Consider the following 19483-nt stretch of genomic DNA (forward strand, 5'->3'; position numbering starts at 1 on the left):
GTGCGGCAACAAAGATGCCAATCCCGCTCTGACAGGCAGGAACTGCCCAAAGTACAAAATGCGGTCAAAACAAAGGAAAGATTAAAACATTGCAAATGCGGTAAGCAAAGGGAAATTTAAAAAAGATTGGACACAGTTAGGCTAAAAACGATTATAAACTCCCAGATTGCGTGAAAATACTGCTGGTAGTGAGTGTACAAAGCGTTGCCTGTACGCTCCAGCCTTGACTTAAATACCACCCCTCAGGAGAGCTAGTGCGGCAATTAAGATGGCGGTCCCACTCTGACAGGTGGTAACTGCAGCTTGCACCAACCCTTGACCCTGCCATCACCCCCAGTGACAGAATCAACACAACTACTAACCATATCACCCTACAAGTGTGACTTTTCAGACTATTTCAGGCCTCTAAAGCTATGAGAACAGCTCAAGGTTCACTTATCTGTAGGAAAAACTTAGAATACATTTTTACCATCAATGCAACTCAAAATCAATAACAGATTCTAATTTTAAAAACAATTGGAAGTCATAATATTTTAAACCAATTTTCATTGCAATTTCAAAAACTGAAAACGAAACACAAGGTAGATACAAATAAATGAGTACAGACTTTTTAAGGGCACTTTCAAGCTCGTTCTTCTCATCATTTGCTTCGTGGAGTTGGGAGAATATTCTCGTCAGGAACTCTTCAAAACTGGGAAGTAATTGAGGTTCATCTTTCCTTAGCCTTGTCCAAAGCGTTTTGATATTAGTTTCACTGTAATTCAAAAGAAAATTGATTAAGTTGCCTTTAATGGAGTCAATATTGAACAGTCTGCTCCTTAAAAGAAAACTAACAAACAACATGGGAACTAAAAATGTGTCCATATTTTAAATCTGTGTCTTTTTTTGGCAATCTAAAATTGTTGGGTTCAATGCACAAAGTTTCCAGTGCATTTTGTAGTAATTGAAATAATAAAAATAACTAAAATGATTGTAGGCACTGGGGGTGATTTAGGTGCCGATTACGATCCGGTAAAAACCGGGTACGAACCGTCGGTCGGAGCGTTTTCCCCGTCCGACTCGTACCCGGTCGTAAAACTTTACAAACATGGAATTACGATTCGCACGGAAACACCATTTCCGTACGAATCGTAAAAAACACCGACCGACGAAAATATACATACGAATGTGATCCGGGAATGCTGCGACGTGACGTCGGTACGCTTTCAGGCAGCGTTTCACGACCCAGGAATTACGATTCGAACCGACAGCAGTCCGGACGGCAATATTTTCACGGCACCCAAAAAGTGCCAGAAAAGCGAAGTACGGCGCGAATCGACCAGAGTAGGTGGCCCGGTACGCACCGTACCCCCCCCAGCCCCCGTACGTACGCGCCGACCCCCCCCAGCCCCCGTACGTACGCGCCGACCCCCCCCAGCCCCCGTACGTACGCGCCGACCCCCCCCAGCCCCAGTACGTACGCGCCGACCCCCCCCAGCCCCCGTACATTCGAGTCGAACCCCCGTGTACGTTCGAGTCGTACCCCCACCCGTGTATGTACGGTGCGTACCCCCGTGTACGTTCGAGTCGAACCCCCCCATGTACGTTCGAGTCGAACCCCCCGTGTACGTTCGAGTCATACCCCCACCCGTGTATGTACGGTGCGTACCCCCGTGTACGTTCGAGTCGAACCCCCCCGTGTACGTTCGAGTCGTACCCCCACCCGTGTATGTACGGTGGGTACCCCCGTGTACGTTCGAGTCGAACCCCCCCGTGTACGTTCGAGTCGAACCCCCCCATGTACGTTCGAGTCGTACCCCCACCCGTGTATGTACGGTGCGTACCCCCGTGTACGTTCGAGTCGAACCCCCCGTGTACGTTCGAGTCGAACCCCCCGTGTACGTTCGAGTCGTACCCCCAACCGTGTATGTACGGTGCGTACCCCCAGCGCTTCGCGCTGGGGGTACGCACCGTACATACACGGGTGGGGGTACGACTCGAACGTACACGGGGGGTTCGGCGCGTACGTACGGGGGCTGGGGGGGGGTCGGCGCGTACGTACGGGGGCTGGGGGGGGTCGGCGCGTATGTGGGCACGTCTCCATGGTTGCTATGGGAGTTCGGTGCGGACGGTGTTTTTTCCATCCGGTTGTAACCTCGGACGCACGGGATGGATCGTGATTCCTCGGTCGGACTTCACCTTTTACATTTGTACGGTAAATCGTACGAGGACGTGTCGGACACATTTTCCGACCCGAGGACGTGTGGGGAATGATTCCCAATGCGGTTCGTATGGACTTTTTACCATGCGAATCGTGATTGCCAGTTCGTACGGCACTTGTACGATTCGTACCGTAAAAAGACCGGATGCGAGTTGCACGGGGAAATTTTTTACCGGATCGTAATCGGCACCCATGTGTTTGCCAGCCTGGTACTCTGTCTCAGCTAAAACCTTTGGCGAGCAACACAAAAAAGAAATGATTACAACACCTACTGAGAAACTTCCTGGGTGTGTGTGTGTGGGGTTCATTATTTTTTTGTTTTAAAATAGCAAACTGGGAGTTTGTTTCTAAAAAAACAAAATGTGTCAAAGTTAGTTGGATGGCCACCAAAGCCGATGGTGATTGTCACATTTTTTGTACCTTGACTGGAATCGCTGTGACTGTGCTTCCTGTCAAGGTACACAGATCATCAATATGCCAGAAGCAATCTCTAAATTTGGCAGATAGAAGTCTGCCAGGGTGGCAGACTTAATTTCCTCTGCCACCCTGACGGACAGAGTACCATCCATCAACTTCTAAATATGGCCTAGGGTTAACATGTAATCACAGGAAGACAGGCAAGCCACAATAGTCTGGGAGTTCTGTACAAGCTGGTGAGTGAACTTTTTCTATTTTTCCAGTCCTGCCCCACCATGTGACACGACCACATTGGACTAACTGCATAGTGGGTATTTCACAAAACCTGCAGCTTGTAAATGCTTATAAATGTACAGAGTACACAAGCACACTCCCCATGAAAACCCTACATTTTAGAGCAGTACCTTTACAGCGCTGCTAAAAGTGATTCTTATTTCCAAAATAATTTATTTTTTATGCATCTTTTGATTACATGCATTTTATGATACGTTTTTAAACATTAAATTTGGGTCATTGCTAGGATTCTGTACACAGACAATTATATATTTGGTTACAATTCAAACGGATTCAGCTGCGGATAGAATGGGTAGCCAGAATAATATCTCCAGGCAGTATCCCCACTCTAATATCGGACTACCCTACAGAGACACCTTTATCAAATCAGAATATGCACACAGATATCCATCAGGGCCCTTTTCCACTTGTTTTTACCACCTGCTTTAAGCTGATGGAAAATGGGTAGACGGTGTCACTGTCTAGTAGTAGGGTCGGGGGATCCCCTCAGGACTTGTACCAGCTGGGGCAATGTTTCATGCTCATGGTGTAGTGTTGAAGTGGATTGGTTGGAGGTTGGGGTGTTTCCTACCAGCAGGCCCTAGGACCCACATTCAAAATTATTGGTTGTTTTTTGCCCAGAAAAATCAAGCCTAGTATTCCCATGTCTGGTAATCCTGCAATGGGAACATGGAGTCAGCTGTGATCAAGTGGTGCGGCATCCACCCCCAGGATGTTGCACCACTTGATTTCAGTCTCTATGTGGTAAGTAGGAAATATGGAGCTCAATTTATGTAGAATAAGGAAATAAGCTAAGTTAGGAAATTGGTATTGTAATAAAAAGCAGCCATAAGCTTAAAAAACAAGGAAGATTCGAAATAATACCAGATGGCTTTAGGTTTGGAGGCAGCATCCACACAGTGCCTGTGACCGCATCAATAAGGAAGAGTATGGTCTTTCATCAACTTTCCAAAATGTCCTTCCATGACAAATGCCAAGTGTAACGGTGCCAACACCAGGGTGCCCACAATTTTAAATACTTTCAACTAAAGAAAAAGTAACATGCCATTTCATCCCATAGTTTCCTAACCATCTATGCCCACATTGGGTAACCTCAGTCTCTTTTTAGTGACGCAAGATTTAGTATACTCTTGATAACATTGGACTAAGGCGTGGCCAAGAATCCATCCCCGCCCCTCGATGCTGTACTCCTGGTGTGCTGCAGCAAAGGAGCTAAAGTAGAATGGTAATTGTTCATAAAGGAAGGGTAATTTGAATAGAAAATCAATCTGCTTTAATGTGTATGTATATTGTTTGCTGTAGAACAAAATGTAATGTTAGGTTGTAAATAACAGTCTGTAGTCAGTATGGCAATGGCACATCATGAACTGTAAACCATACAGTGTATAGCAACTCGTTTAGATTTAAGAGTTGATAACAGGAACTACCATTGATGTGTATGTTCCAGTGTTCTGAGGAACAGGCTATGCTTGGTGAACTTTTGAGATGTCTGCAAACTGAAAACAAGATCTGCTCTGGTGACCTTAGCACCTGATGTATGGTGCACAGTAGAAGGAGAGGTGCTACTGCTGGTTTAAACTGAAAGGGCTACTGCATTTTAATGAAAGCTTTAGTTTGCAGGTAGTATTGCCAAAAAAAGTGATCTCTAATTTAATATTATAATTTAAGCATGGAGGCTCATATAAAAGTAGGGTTTAAAAATAAGGTTAAGGTGGGTTCTACGTCTAGATGATGACATATGCAAAGTTTAATTTGATTAATGAGTTTATCACATGGATAATTATAAAAGTCTGAATATGAGGTGGGAGTCTTTCTGAATGTTAATCTGAGCACTGCATAGTCTGCCTAAAAGTGTGACAGAGATTACAAAGTCAGAATTCATTTTACTTAGAAAAATCAGTTATTGATATGATTGTGGAGTCATTATTTTACAAAATTAAAGTGCCTTTATTTATATTTGAACACTACAATATCTTTAGAAGTATGACACTCAGTGAGGCTTGAACAGTTAGAATGGCTGCCAGAGACCACTGATACAGGCCTGCCACTATTCAGCCCTGCACCCATTGTCTTGTAGAATTGTGCTCTCACTGTCTGCGTGAAAGAGTGATGAAAGCAAAGCTCCTGTAATGTACTTCGAATGTAGTGCTTGTTAGGGTGTTAGCAGATTGGCACTCTCTAATATACTCAACATCAGAGTGAGACTCAGACGTATCTATTTGTACACCATCTCTGAGGCTATGACATTGTAATAAAATAAAAAAACTAAGAGATGGGGTACAAAAGTGTTATTCACCCTGACACTCATGGCCTGAGTGAAACAGAGATATCGTCTCTTACTCCTTAGCAGTTTATTGAAAGTTTACTGCCAGGAAACTGAGCATGAAGTTCTTAAACTGCAATTCAGATGCACATGTGACTAAGCGGGCACACATACACTGCAAATATTTAGAATGACTGCCAGAGAGAATTATCAAAAATTATCCACTTATCCAGACATTCAAGCACACACCCAGAGTCTTGTAGAATTGTGCTGTCACTGTCTGCGTAATAGGTTAATGAATGGAAAAATGCTGTGAACTCAATAATGTGTGAGCAAGTCAGAGTCTCTGACAGCCTTGAGGTGACAGTGAGACACTTTTAATGGTCTCCTGTGATTGAATCTGTGATAGTCTTGGAAAGCACTAAAATTCAGTTTAAGGAAAAGGTTGGTAGATGTGTTAGGAAATCCTCACTCACCAGATAGCAGGCGCACACTCAGTCTTCTGAACAATTTCACCAAAACAGCCTGTGTGGAAACAGCAATGGTGAAAAACCTAATATGATATACTTACAGACACACCCAGTAGTGTTATTTGGAAGAAAGGATGGCACTTAGAGAGTTAATGGCTGTGTAGGAGGCCTAACATAAGATATGTCAATTTATTTTTGATAGAGTATTGCCAGCAAAGCCATGAGACTCAGACATCCCTGCGAGTACACCATCTCTGATTATGTGACAGTATAATTGAAGGAGAAGCATATTGATGTTGCTGGGGTTGCACCCAAAGTGTGTGGTACAATAATGTTATTCAACCTGTAATTTTAGGGCTCAGTGACACACATAAACAAAGAGACCGCCTTTAATGTTTGAACGTTTATTGAAAGCAAAGAGAGTATGATGTACCATGACTGACATTCAGGGGTACATCTGACTATAATGTTGTTAATTTAAACGCTAAGGGACACAATCAGACATCTTCAGAACTGTAATGTTATTAACTTTGCCAAACTGCAATAGAGCAGAAAACTGTGAGGAGTCAGAATTAGTGTCAGAAAGAACTGCAACAGGACTGCTGCTATCATACACAATAAGGTACACACCCAGAGCCTATACTTGTAGTGTCACTCACCCTGCGAGGGTTTAAGGTAAGGAAAGCTGCTGTGATGTTCCTGGAATGTTGTGTTCGGATATAAGTGTGGGGATTGGCAGGCTCTGAAAGCATTGAAGTCTCATTGAGATACTTTTAGCAGTTTATGTGACTGAATCCGTGAAAGTCTTGAGGAGGTAAAGCACTGCAGTACAGTTTGTGCACGTGGCAGAGAGATGTGTTAGGGACACACTAAATCATATGAACAACTCCATCAAAACAGACTGTGTGAAACTGCAATGAGACAAACCTAATAAACTCTTCTAATCAACCACAGAGGTGTTCCTCAGAAGATTTATGCACACACCCCATTTACCCATAACAGCACTCAGGGCCACAGTCTGGGTTTGAAGGAGCACTCGTACCCAAAACATAGAGTGAGGCGGAGGGTGTCCAATGAAAATTCAAGGTAATACACAGACCCTAATCACCGTACCTTTATTCAGGACCACAATCAGTGAATCGGAGGGGCTACCCAAAAAGTAAATAAAAGTAGAGTAAAGCAGAGGCTGCCCACTCAGCTATAGGTTGACACTCACCTATACTAGCACTCATGACTACAGTCAGGGATTTGGGGGTTCGGCCAAATAAATATGACACTTGAGGTCTTGCTGACACAGGTTTTGGAGCGCTCTGTGATTGAATCTGTTACACTGGAGTGAAGGAAAAGCATTGCGATATAGTTCAAGAGAATGGTTTGACAGTAACATGTTTAAGTACATAGTTACCTGTTTTACATTTGTGGATTCATGGTTCTTTTACATTTGTAGCTGGGGAGCTCACCCAAACATTATATAACAACATGGTATATTACCTAGGCTCTGCAGAGGCTCTGTAAATACCTAATAACTAATAATTACAAAAATTACACGTTTTTAAAGTGAGGAATTGCATCTGGATTGTTAGCTTTTTTTTTTAGAAAGGGTACAATAAGGGGTAGTTAATAGATAGGATGTGGATTTAGTAAAAAAAAAGAATTTAAATAAGTTCATTTTGTCACTATTTAATGAGTAGAATTAAAACAGGTTCATTTTTGTTACAATACATTATGAAATGTAATTTGTGTAATATTTGTTTTATACAGATAAGATTGTTCCATGAATTAGCAATTCATTTTCAGGTTCCCATGTCATGAAGATCAGTTTTTACATGGTGACATTTTGTCCTCACTAGAAAGTGAAAATAAGCTCTAATTTGGTTTCCATGGCAACATATGTATTGGTTCTAATTAGTAAAATAAGAACAAGGTGAACCAACTGTTTTGTTTCCCAGTAAATTTTAAAAACAAATTCTCTGCAATTCTTTGTTAAACCATAAACTTGAAGAACCAAACAATCTGCACATTGCCTTTTGAAGTTGAATTCTACTCTGAGGCTGATGGTGGTGGCGAAGTTCAACAGTCAGACTGTTCGTGATGTTTACATATGTGACTGAATCTGCTTAAGAAGATGTTTTGTATTATTATTTTCATTACTTTCAAAAGCTTCATAAGGTAAGAGAGCATTTACATTTGAGATGTGTATAGTATACATACAACAGGTATTTAATTTATTGCATTACTCTGTATTTGTTGTGATACAGTCTTAAGAAAGATATACTAATTTAGAAACTAAAAAGGTAGTATATGAGTAAAATGTAATGAAAGACAAAATCAATAATATGCTACCAGATCAAAATGTGTAATGTTATGTAGTAGGTCATTAACTGGGAAAGTGAATTTTAAATAACATTAATTACTGGTGTTCTGATTGTGGAAGATTTTGTAAAATACTTTTGAAAATTGTTATTTAGACAGCTGGATGCTAGTGTGTGTAATGTTGTATGTGTGATGTATGACTACTTCCTTACTGTAGAATTGTCTGCATTGAAGTATAGGAATCCCTTACTATTAATTAGAGAGGGAAATGGAATCAGTGGCGGTATATATACACTGGTGTATACCATCAACAGTTTGTTCCTCGCTATAGCTTTGGTTTAATGTGGCACTTTGTTTCATAAGTACTTGGAGCTGGTAGTGTAGTATTTGTTTGCTATTTCAGTAGTTTAGTAATGTCATTTTACTGGACATGTTGTGATGTAGTAGCCACTTTGGTAACTTTAGACGGGCAGTGGTGGCTTAAGGTTTCAATATATTATGTTACCTTTAGATGAGATAAACAAATGGGAGTGTGTAACTTAGAGTGTTGTACTTGAACTCCATATTTGTAAAACAAAGATATTCACAGGGATGGTGGTGTCCTTGAAAGGTGGTGGGCATACAAAGTTTGTGACTATGCAATTCCTGGTCCTTGTTATAAGCATTCAAATTGTACATTCTTCTGTAAAAGGTAAATAAAATTAATACTGGACTGCAACCGCAGAGGAAGGACTTTAGGAGAGAATTGTTTCAAGTTTTATTACAGGGTAGTGAGTGCTAATGAATAAGGACAAGCAAACAAAAAGCTGGCGACTATGCAAACTCTTAAAAAATTATTCAGTAGACAAACCTTCTCATTTTAAAAAAGATACAGCAGATTGTTATATCATTAGTTTGATATGAAGTCGTTTCTCCTTTAAATATAGTGGGGAAAAGCTTGTATGTATGCAAATTTATTTTCATTTCTGTTAGTGTCTACGGCAATAGTAATAAGGACTCAAAATTGGATAAAACAGAACTGGTCTCATACATGTGACTATTTTAGGGTTGCAACATAAAATAGTCCAAGGCATACTGTAGGAGGTGAGGTGGGTTAAATATTCAAAGGACATTCTACACAAGAATAAAGGTTAATATTATCAATGTGCAGTCAGTGTTTTATTTTATGAAGAAAAGTATTGCTTTATATCTAATAACACTATACTACCCATAAAATTAAGTTATAGAGTGAAACCTAGAGGTTTGTATAATACTCTGAGACAGTAATATGATCCAAATCTTATTAAGGAACCTCTATTCTAAGCACTACAAAAGCAGTTACATTGGAATATAGTGCTCAAATTGCGTATGGTTACTGTTTAAAGTATACGACTGACACAATTTTTTGCTACAATTGAAACGTTGTTGTAAAGAACTGAAATATTTCTGATCCACTTAGTATATTATCAACAAAGTAACAAACATACCCACATCTGTTTTCAGACAGTGCTGTTCTGTAGGTATTATGAGTCCATTTAAGAATATTTGCAATCTACAGGCACTTAGTGCAATCACAGTAGCTTAGCAGCCACTGGGTTAGCTGTAGGAAGGTGTGTGTGTGCTGAAGGTGCCAGTAGAATGTGACATCATTAAAACCCGAAAAACAGCTAGTGCTCAAGCTCAGCAAACATTGCTTACATAGAATGTTTTCTAATAGTAGGGTGTTTATAGGAACAGTTGTGAATAGTGAAACTGAAGAAGCTGAAACAATGCTAGAAAATATGAAGTAATAGAGTAAGGGTGAAATGGCATAAAATCTCAAATTGAATTTGGCTAGCAATGGGTAGCTTTGCAAAGACTGATTACTGCTAGAACAATTAATCAGGAGCCTGGTTGTTGAATTCTGCATAACCTGAAGTATAAGCATCTATAAAGATGGAAGTCCAAGATACAAAGAATTAGAAGACTCTCATCTTGAGATAATCAAGGCATCTACTACAATTTTCTTAGCAGCCAAATGAAGGAACCCCAGGCCCTTTTCCAATGTTATTATGATACCAAAGCAAGATGCAAATAACTCATTGATTTGCTTCTTAAATGCTCGTTGATTATCAAATTCTACCCCAAGATTTCTCACTATGTCAGTTGGTATAGTTGGGATTCCCAACTCACTTGGCCACCATTAGCTAGTCCACGCTTGCTGCTCTTTGCTAACAGTCAGGATTTCTGTTGTATCTTCATTACGTTTTAAATAGTTCTCATTCATCCAAGAGAAAACCTTCACTAGGCACTTTTTTCTTTTTTTTTCACTAGGCATTCTTTAAATTTGTCCTGGCAAGCGCCAAGCTTATTGGAGAATGATACTATTATCTCAGTATCATCTGTATAAGAAAGTACCTTGAAAGGAAAGTTGTGAGTTATGGTTCCCAATGATTCAAACAGAAGTTGAAGAGTGTAGTACTTAACTATGACCCCCTTGTGGCACCCCAGTTTAGTTTAGTAGAGCTGGATGTGTAAGGTGGATATGAACAGTGATCTGTTGGAAAGGGTGATGGTAAAACATGCCATCAACTGTCAATTAATCCTGATCTCTCGCAGTCTTAGAATCAACTTTCAATGTGATATGGTGTCAAAGACTGCTGATAAGACCAAAAGGAGCAAGGCTGTCATCCACCATTTTCTAAGATGTTCTTCACATTTTCCGAGACTGTCAAAAAAATTGATTCCGTGCTGTGGACAGCCTGAAACCTAAATTGGGATGCTTCTGATATATGAGTGTGTGACAGCTAACAATTGATGTATTTTTCAGACATGTGTACAGGTGCTGGTAATAAGGAAATTGGTCTATAAGTGGCTGGCACATTTGGAGCTACACCCTCTTTTTCAAGATAGAGGTGACATCAGCTAACTTCCAGAAAGTTGTAATAATGGCTGATCTAATTGACAAATTCATTAATTCGCAGATAACAAGGCTGATCACAGGGTCACAAAACTACAGAATAAAGGTGGACATGGAATTATTGGTAAACCTGATTCGCAGATGGAGATTAGATTTAACATTTCCTACAGCGAGATGGGGGAAAACTCATTGAGGCTATGGACTACACCTGGAAAAGTCGGAATTGCTTCTTCCACTGGTAGGGTATCCTAGCCTCTGGGAAAAAACAGTCTTGTGTCTACCTATTTTTTTCATAGTAAAAAGTATATAACCGTTTGCATATTTCTTGTGTATTGGGAATGCCCTTTTAAGGCTTTGGGGTGTGTTGTTGATCTCATTATAGTAAAAATCTCTCTAAATGAACTTTTAGCTATTTCGATCTAATTACTATAAAAGCTGGTTTTTGGCCCTTTGTGTTTTTTTCGTGATATTCCTTAGCTGTTTTTTTATCATGGTCACCAAATGTATGCCTCCATTTTCTTTCTTACTGTTGACTTTGTCTTTTAAGCGACAGTAGTTCCTGATTAAGCCATTGTACGTTCTTTTTCCTTGGACGAGCTAGATTGTTGAGAGTGGATATCATCCATTGCTGAAGTGATGGCATCCTCCTCAAAACAACCCAATAGCTTTTTGTGTTGGCTTTTAGAATTCTGTGTACTTTACCATTGCTAACCAATGCTAAAGTGCTTGTGCTCTCCTTGAAACATGGTAGAATTTCCTTACACCACATTGGTCTATTTAATGTCCCCAGTCTTACATGTACCCTGAGCCTGTAAATTAAATGCTACTAGTGGGCCTGCAGCATTTATTGTGTCGCCCACTTAAGTAGCCCTACAAACATGTCTCAAGCCTGCAATTGCAGCCTGGTTGTGCTGTTTGAAACTGCCATGTTGACCTGGCAAAATTAACCTTTTGCTAGGCCCAAACCATTCTTAAGTTATCCATAGGGTAGGCCCCGTAAGCCCAGAGGGCAGCGTGAAGTGTATTTAAAATGTTGGACCTCTACTTTTAAGTTTTATATATCCTGGTAGTGAAAAACTCTAACATTTTTTTTTTGTTACAGCAAGGCATTTCTCTCTCAGAGGAAAACATTGGAGTTACCTGATTACATTTAATAAGCTGTAACTTCCAATTGGGAGCAGGTAGACTGATCGAGTTTGATGTCTAAAGAATTGTAATTAAAAGCTCTCTCTAATGGTAAAGTCAGATTTTTAGTCACAATTCTGAAAATGAGACTTTTAGAAAGTTGGCATTTTCTCGTCCCAACCATGTGGTACCTGCAACCTGTTCCTGGGTCACATGTAGCTAGCAGCTGGTCCTTGTGTATTCCTACCAGACAGTGAAACAAAGGGAAGCTAGGTGTTGGCAGGATGGGCCACTCTGATTTAATGCACATCACAAAGGCTCTGCCTGAGCACTCTCACAAAGGGTTTGTCACTCGTATTTTTTGACCCCTTAAAAGCTGGGGCCAGGACAGGGAGGAAGGGGATATCTGGCAGCTAAGGGGGTGGAAACCTCTAGAAGCTCCATCTACTTCAAAGTGGGTATAAATATTAGACCCTTAGACCCAACTCTTCAGTACACTTCTCTGCCTGAGGGCTCTGTCAAGAAGAGGACGGCTGTGCTGCTGAAAGGACTTCCACTCTGTTGGACCGCTGCCCTGAAAAACTGCTGTGATGCTGTGTTGACCTGTTGCTCAGCCGTCCTCTTGCCTGGGTGAAAAGGACTGAACCTGCATCTCTAAACTCAGGATCCCAGAGTGACTCGAAGGGCTAGTTGGCTGGCCTCCTGATAAGAAGCCTCAAGCACAGAACAGGCTTCCACCAACCTTGAACCCAGCACCCTCTCTAAGTCCTGCCCTCCCAAGTGGTGCCACCTCAGTCCTGCACCCTTGGAAGTGGGCCTGAAGGTGCTCTGCCGCCCATCTTTAGATTTGCGGTACAAAAGGGGGTGGTGATGGACAGAGCATCCGAACCAATCAAACACTCACACCCAGTCAACAGATCTGGGTTTGATCCATCACCGTTCTTTAGCCCACTCTGCCACCCCAGTTCAGACATGGCCATATGCAAATCAGTCTGACCCTGTGCCTCATGGGAACAGTCCAGCCCAAACTGCCAAGCCATGCCTTCCCTGGACCGAACAAAGCGGTACAAAAGGGGGTGGTGATGGACAGAGCATCCGAACCAATCAAACACTCACACCCCGTCAACAGATCTGGGTTTGATCCATCACCGTTCTTTAGCCCACTCTGCCACCCCAGTTCAGACATGGCCATATGCAAATCAGTCTGACCCTGTGCCTCATGGGAACAGTCCAGCCCGAACTGCCAAGCCATGCCTTCCCTGGCCCATCTTTAGATTCAACAGAACTGAAACATCTCCTTAGCAGTGCATCTCTCGTATATCAAGCGCATTACCTCTGCTGCTCAATGCTCATCAACTTTGCTGGGTGGATTTCCCCAATACAAGGACTTTGCATCACATATCGCAACCACTCTTGCACAACACATCTCAATGCAAGAAAAGCATCTCGTCCAAAGCTGCCTATCAGAACCACCGTAGCATGACGCATCTCGACATAAGGACATCGCATCACACTTCACAGCTTTCTGGAACCGCTGCTGCTCAATGCATCCCCTCTCCTGGAACTCGCATCACCTCTGCTGCGCGACGCATCCTCAACACGGGACTTCGCAACTCTTCGCAACCAGGATTAAGGTACTGTGTGTAGAGGGCCTATGTGGTTCCCAGTAGCTCGCCCGCGCTTCATTGCCGTCAGCCTGAACATGTGACTTTGTCCCGGCCCAGGGTGATCAGATAACCACAGTTAGTGCTTAGTGCTTTTTGGCGCTATTTTCACTTAAATCTTAAAACTTGCATATCTGCTGTTCTACCTATTGTTTTTCTGTCATTTTGGTCTTTTTCATTCATTCTAATGTATTCTATTTTTCGAATTTGGTATGGAATTCTTCTTGTGTCCTTGTTTCACCAGATTACTGTTTGAAGTGCTGACAAATACTTTACACATTGTTAAAGTTAAGCCTGACTGCTCTATGCCAAGCTACCAGAGGGTTTGCTTGTGACTTCACTCTGACAAGGATTGTGGTTGCTGCTTGAGTAGGGTTTCACCCCTTCAACCAGTAACCCAATTTCTTACAAGGATGCTATCTAATCCACTATTATTCAGTCAATTATATCACTGCAAGAGCCTACATGTGACGTCACTCAATATTACTTTTCCCCACTAGAGAAGATTCTCAACTCTTTGAGTAGAAACATATTCAATCTCCTCAGGTACACACCCATCATTTCCTTACTTCATGAAGTAGGGTGACAATCAGCTAATAATATGTTTTTCAACAAACTGTAGGCAATCACATACCACGTGGTCCACTGTAACATTTCGGGACTACCATATCAACATACTGATACTTTAAAAAAACTTTCTGGTCACACCTAAGAAACCTTGAGCATCTTTCAGGTTTGACCCCTCTAATGTCTAGGTCCCATCTCTGGCATTCACTGATCCTTCTCCTCCTTCCCGAGACCTGAACTTGCTCCATCCCAGTGAATTAAAAACTACCCTGAAATGTTATCTCATAAGACTGGAAGGAAGGAAGAATTAATGATGCACACTACAATAACTGAAATAAGTCTACCCTGTTGGTTTAATAGGTATCATTTTCTTATGTTCTTTTTGTTAGTGTTATGGTGTCTTTAAATCACAATACCTCTCCTGTGTCTCAATATGCAAGTTGGTTTCTGCATTCCATCATTTCTACTCAGCTTTGTGATGCCAATGATTTTCTAAAAGATATTTCTAGTAGAAGTGTCATGTCTATTGTTTTCACATCAATAAATGAATTATTCCGAAAACGAAAAACCTAGAAATCAGTCCTTTAAATCTTAGGGGACTACGTGATGTAAATTACAGTACATGGTGTTCACTCATTTGATATAAACGTTTTTATCTAGGAATCAACACATATCTGGTTTACAAAGCCCCACACAGTGCGAGCAGTAAAAGCAAGACCTCTGACCGCCTGGTCAGAGAAACTGGTCTCCCCTCATGCAGTTTCGTCATTGCAGCTCTGCCCCCTGCGCCTATGATTCCAGGTAGGTCTTCGAGGCCCTCCTCCACCTGCAGGCTCCTGCCTGCGCCTCATCCCTGGTGGTCCAGCGGGAGAGCCTTGCTCTTCGGCTGGTCCGCTCTGCTAGCCTTTCTGTTTTTTTCTGCCTACTTTTTTCCTTTTTGTACCTTTTGGTCTGTTTGTGCCGTTTTGTCTGTCTGTGCCGTTTTTCTGTCTTCTGTTTTCACTGTTTTTCTCTTGTTTTCACTGAAGCTTTTCTCACTCCCTTTCCCACAGCTGCTGCCCCACGGCCCCTCCACCCTGCGTGTTCCCGCTCCCGTCTCACAGCTGCTATACCTCCCTCTGACCCCTATTTAATGGTGGCTGCTGTGAAGCCTTGTGCAGTGGGCGTGCTGAAGGTGCGACAAAGACAAGCCAGTCTGTGCCCGTCTGCGACCAGACCATGACCAGTGCCAGGGACCCTGGTCCTCCAACCCCCCGGCGCTACGACTCAGGGACCCTCTACGCACTTAACCCTGGACGCAACAACTGCCAGCTCTCAACGCCGAGCATCACTCAAGGCCCGTTCTCCTGTGGACACTGCTGCCGCACCTTCACCCACCTCTGTACCCTGACCGCTACCACCAACCCACTGGATTCCAGCGCACCCAAAACCCTGAGCTGCATCCTCCTCAACCAATGCTCCCTGCACAGACATGCAGTAGAAATCTGGGACCTCCTCAGCACCCTCTCGCCCAATGTAACCTTCCTCACAAAGACCTGGAACAACGCCAGCTCCGCACCCGACATCCAAACCACCATCCTGGATGGGTACAAGATCCAGAGGAAAGACTGCCCCAACCACACTGGAGGAGGCCTCGCCATCATCCACAAAAGCTCCCTCCGACTGACATCTTCCATCTCTAAAGACTCCTCATCCCCTATGGAACACATCCACTTCCAGATCCAGGTCAACCCCAGAACTCTCACCTACAGACCTCCCGGACCCCACGCCCCCTTCACTAACACCATCACAGACCACATTGCACCCCACGCCCTCACCTCAATGGACTGCTCAAGGACCTGAACTTCCACCTCGACAACCTCAGTGACAACAACCACACCGCCCTCCTAGACAAGCTCGCCAACATCAGACTGAAGCAACTCATCACAACCCCCACCCACAAGGTGGGACACACCCTCGACCCCATCTTTGCTGGAGAAAGCAACGTTCACTTCAGTCACACCACGCAACCTCTCAGGACGGATCAACACTGCGTCATCCCCTTCTCGAAACCCACCGCACACAAGCCAACGCCACGCCCCCACGCAGAAACTGGAGCAAGATCACCGAAAAGCACCTTTCCTCCGCCCTCAGCTGCACTCCTCCCCCCACCATGACCAACGCCAACTCTGCAGCCAACAAACTCCACAAATGGATCACCGACTGCGCCAACACGCTCGCACCCCTCCAGAACTCCAACAGACAACACACCATGAAATCCACCTGGTTCACCACAGACCTCAGAGAATCCAAGCATTCATGCTGAAGACTTAAGGAAGCATAGAGGAACAGCAAAACCCCAGAAGCACGCAGCGCCTACAGGACCGCAATCACAGCACACTACCAACTGATCAGATCTACAAAGAGGGACTTCATCCAGGACAGAATCCTGTCCAGCAACTCCAAGGAACTCCAAGGAACTCTTCAACATCATACAAGAATCCACCACACCCCTCAGCAAAATCTCCGACGTCCCTACCTCCCAGGACCTCGGCAACAAACTTAGCTCCTTCTTCCACCACAAGATCAAGACACTCTACAACAGCTTTGACGAACATGACCAAGGCACCGAGCCAACACCTTCCACTAGCAACGCCACCCAGTTGACCATATGTGCCTGGACTCCTGTCACCACAGAAGACACCGCAAAGACCATGAGGAGCATACACTCCTGAGCATCCACTGACCCCTGCCCACCACACATCTTCCACAGGAGCGTCTCCGCCATCGCACTAGAACTACGACGGAAAATCAACTGCACCCTCGAAACAGGAATGTTCCCCGATGACTGGAAATGTGCAGCAGTCAAACCCCTCCTCAAGAAGCCCTTGACAGACCAGACTGACCTCAAGAACTACAGGCCCATCTTTCTCCTCCCCTTTGCCGCCAAAGTCACCAAAAAGTTTGCCAACAGACAGCTAATGAACTTCATAGAAACCAACAACATCCTCAACACTTCTCAATCCAGTTTCCACAGCAACCAAAGCACTGAGAACGCCCTCCTAGCTGCAACAGACGACATCCGCGCACTCCTCGATCAAGGCCACACTGCAGCCCTCATCCTAGTAGACCTCTCAGCAGCCTTCAACACCATCTCCCACCGCACACTAGCTGCCAGACTCCACGACGTCAGCATACAGGGAACTACCCTAGACTGAATCCGCTCCTTCCTCGCAGGCCGAACACAAAGAATAAGACTCCGGTCCTTCCTCTCTGAACCCACAGAGATCAGATGCGGAGTACCCCAAGGATCCTCCCTCAACCCCACGCTCTTCAACATCTACATGGCCCCCCTCACTACCATCGTCAAAAACATACTCAGCATAGTATACTACGCTTATGACACCCAGCTCATCCTCACAACCTGGATGAGCAGCAGCTGCCGGAAGCTCAACTCGGCATAATACCCGACTCCTCCCTCACCATGAACTGACAGATTAATGCCGTATCCTCCACATGCTTCAACACCCTAGGCATACTCTGCAAGACCTTCAAATGGATCCCCCTGCATCCAGGAAGACCATCAGCCACGCACTCATCACCAGCAGGCTGGACTACGGGAACACTCTCTATGCCGGAATCAACAAATCTCTACTTCGCAAACTCCAGACTGTCCAGAACGCTACAGCCAGACTCGTCCTCAGCACCCCACGACACGACCACATCACCCAACACCTACAAGACCTCCACTGGCTCCCCAGCGAAAAAAGAATGACCTTCAAGCTGCTCACACACGTCTCCAAAGCCTTCCACAACACTGGACCCCAGTACCTCAACAAAAGAATCTCCTTCTACGTCCTCGAGAGAAACCTCCGCTCCACTGACCTAGCCTTGGCCGAAATCCCCCACATCCACAGAGCCAGAATGGGAGGCAGATCCTTCTCCTACATCGTGACCAAGATCTGGACAAAACTCCCTCTAAGCACCAGACAATGCCTCATACTGCAAGCATTCAGGAAGAGCCTTAAGGTTATTATTGAGAAAGAAACAAATTAATATCTGGGCCTGAATATGATGGCGGAATGTGGCCCACAGTCGCATTTTCAGCAATCCGACCGCAGTCTCCTCGGCAGGCTGACCGCCCAATTACGATGTGTGTGGTGAGATGTCACATGACCGACACCACCGCTGACATTTATGCTACCGCGATGGGAAGAGCCAGAGCCAGCCAAGCTTCCCGCCTGCCCAATCAGGACCTGTCTTTTTGCCGCCGTTTTCCTGGAGCAGACACCACCATGCGAGAGTCGGCAGATAGGCAGGTAATGAAGCGAATCACTGGCTCGAAGGCGAATGCGCCCTTGTGAAATGTGACTGGTGCTCATGTTTTAAACTACTGGCTCTTCAGATTACCGGAGTTGCCCGAATCCCCCCCCCCCCCAGCACCTTGAGACCCTTACGGCTGAGTAGTGCGCACTACAAATCCCTGATTGATTCCTTCAACCTAATTTTAAAAAAAACATGTCTTTCATGTCCTTTCAAATTAAAATCAGCACAACTTCTACTGAACTTAGATTTTAAAGTGTACTGTCATTAGCACAGAAGGAAGGTTTGTGTGGCAAGGTTATTTTGGGGACTCCACAATCCACACACCGCCAGCCCCGCAGGAGACTTGTGATATAGCAGGTAGGATGCCGCCGGTTTGCTGACATTTTCTGGACAGCGGGCTAGCGGTAAAACCGCCCAAGTCGTACTCAGCCCCTCTGTTTCTAATGCGTAATCTTTAATGTCGCTATCCTTTGTGATTAAGAGCCAGGTGCCTGCATTGGCTGGTGATACTGAAAATTTATTGATAGTGAACCCAGGCATTTTAATTTTCCAGTTCTATTAATGTGTGCAATTGCTATATGATGTGATCAAAATTTGGGAACCGAAAAGACCTGGTAGAGGTCTAACATAATACAAGGACGTAGTGGTGCTGGAACAGTTTTCAGAGTAGAGGACCTGCCATCAATGCTATATCAATGTACTCATAGGGTTTCAGAAAATCCAAGAATCACACTTATAATAAGTGTTGCAAAGCAGCCACGCCCATTCAGAAAAAGTGGAAGGGTGTAATATGTAGGTGATGTTGCATTTAGGAGCACAGTGCCACAAATACATTTCTAAAGCATTGTGTGGTAGCACACTGTCACTTACAGACAGCACATTTTACACTGAAATTACCTCTAAATTTGCACAGACATACAATTTTATTAAGAAAACTAGATAGAGCAGAAACGTTAAAGTGTAGAAATTTGGTTTGTTTTGATTGTA

General features: G+C 43.8%; 1 protein-coding gene across 1 annotated transcript in view; it reads right to left on the reverse strand.

Moving 5' to 3' along the window:
• The window catches only part of CRACR2A (calcium release activated channel regulator 2A), a 727465-nt gene that overhangs the window by 360190 nt on the left and 347792 nt on the right, over nt 1-19483 (reverse strand). The window contains exon 5 of the mRNA XM_085652578.1: nt 608-754. Coding sequence (XP_085508704.1) covers nt 608-754 — 147 coding nt within the window. The remainder of the gene's footprint in view (nt 1-607; nt 755-19483) is intronic.

This window comes from Triturus cristatus, chromosome 4_1 (genome assembly GCF_964204655.1).
Source record: "Triturus cristatus chromosome 4_1, aTriCri1.1, whole genome shotgun sequence".
NCBI lineage: Eukaryota > Metazoa > Chordata > Amphibia > Caudata > Salamandridae > Triturus > Triturus cristatus.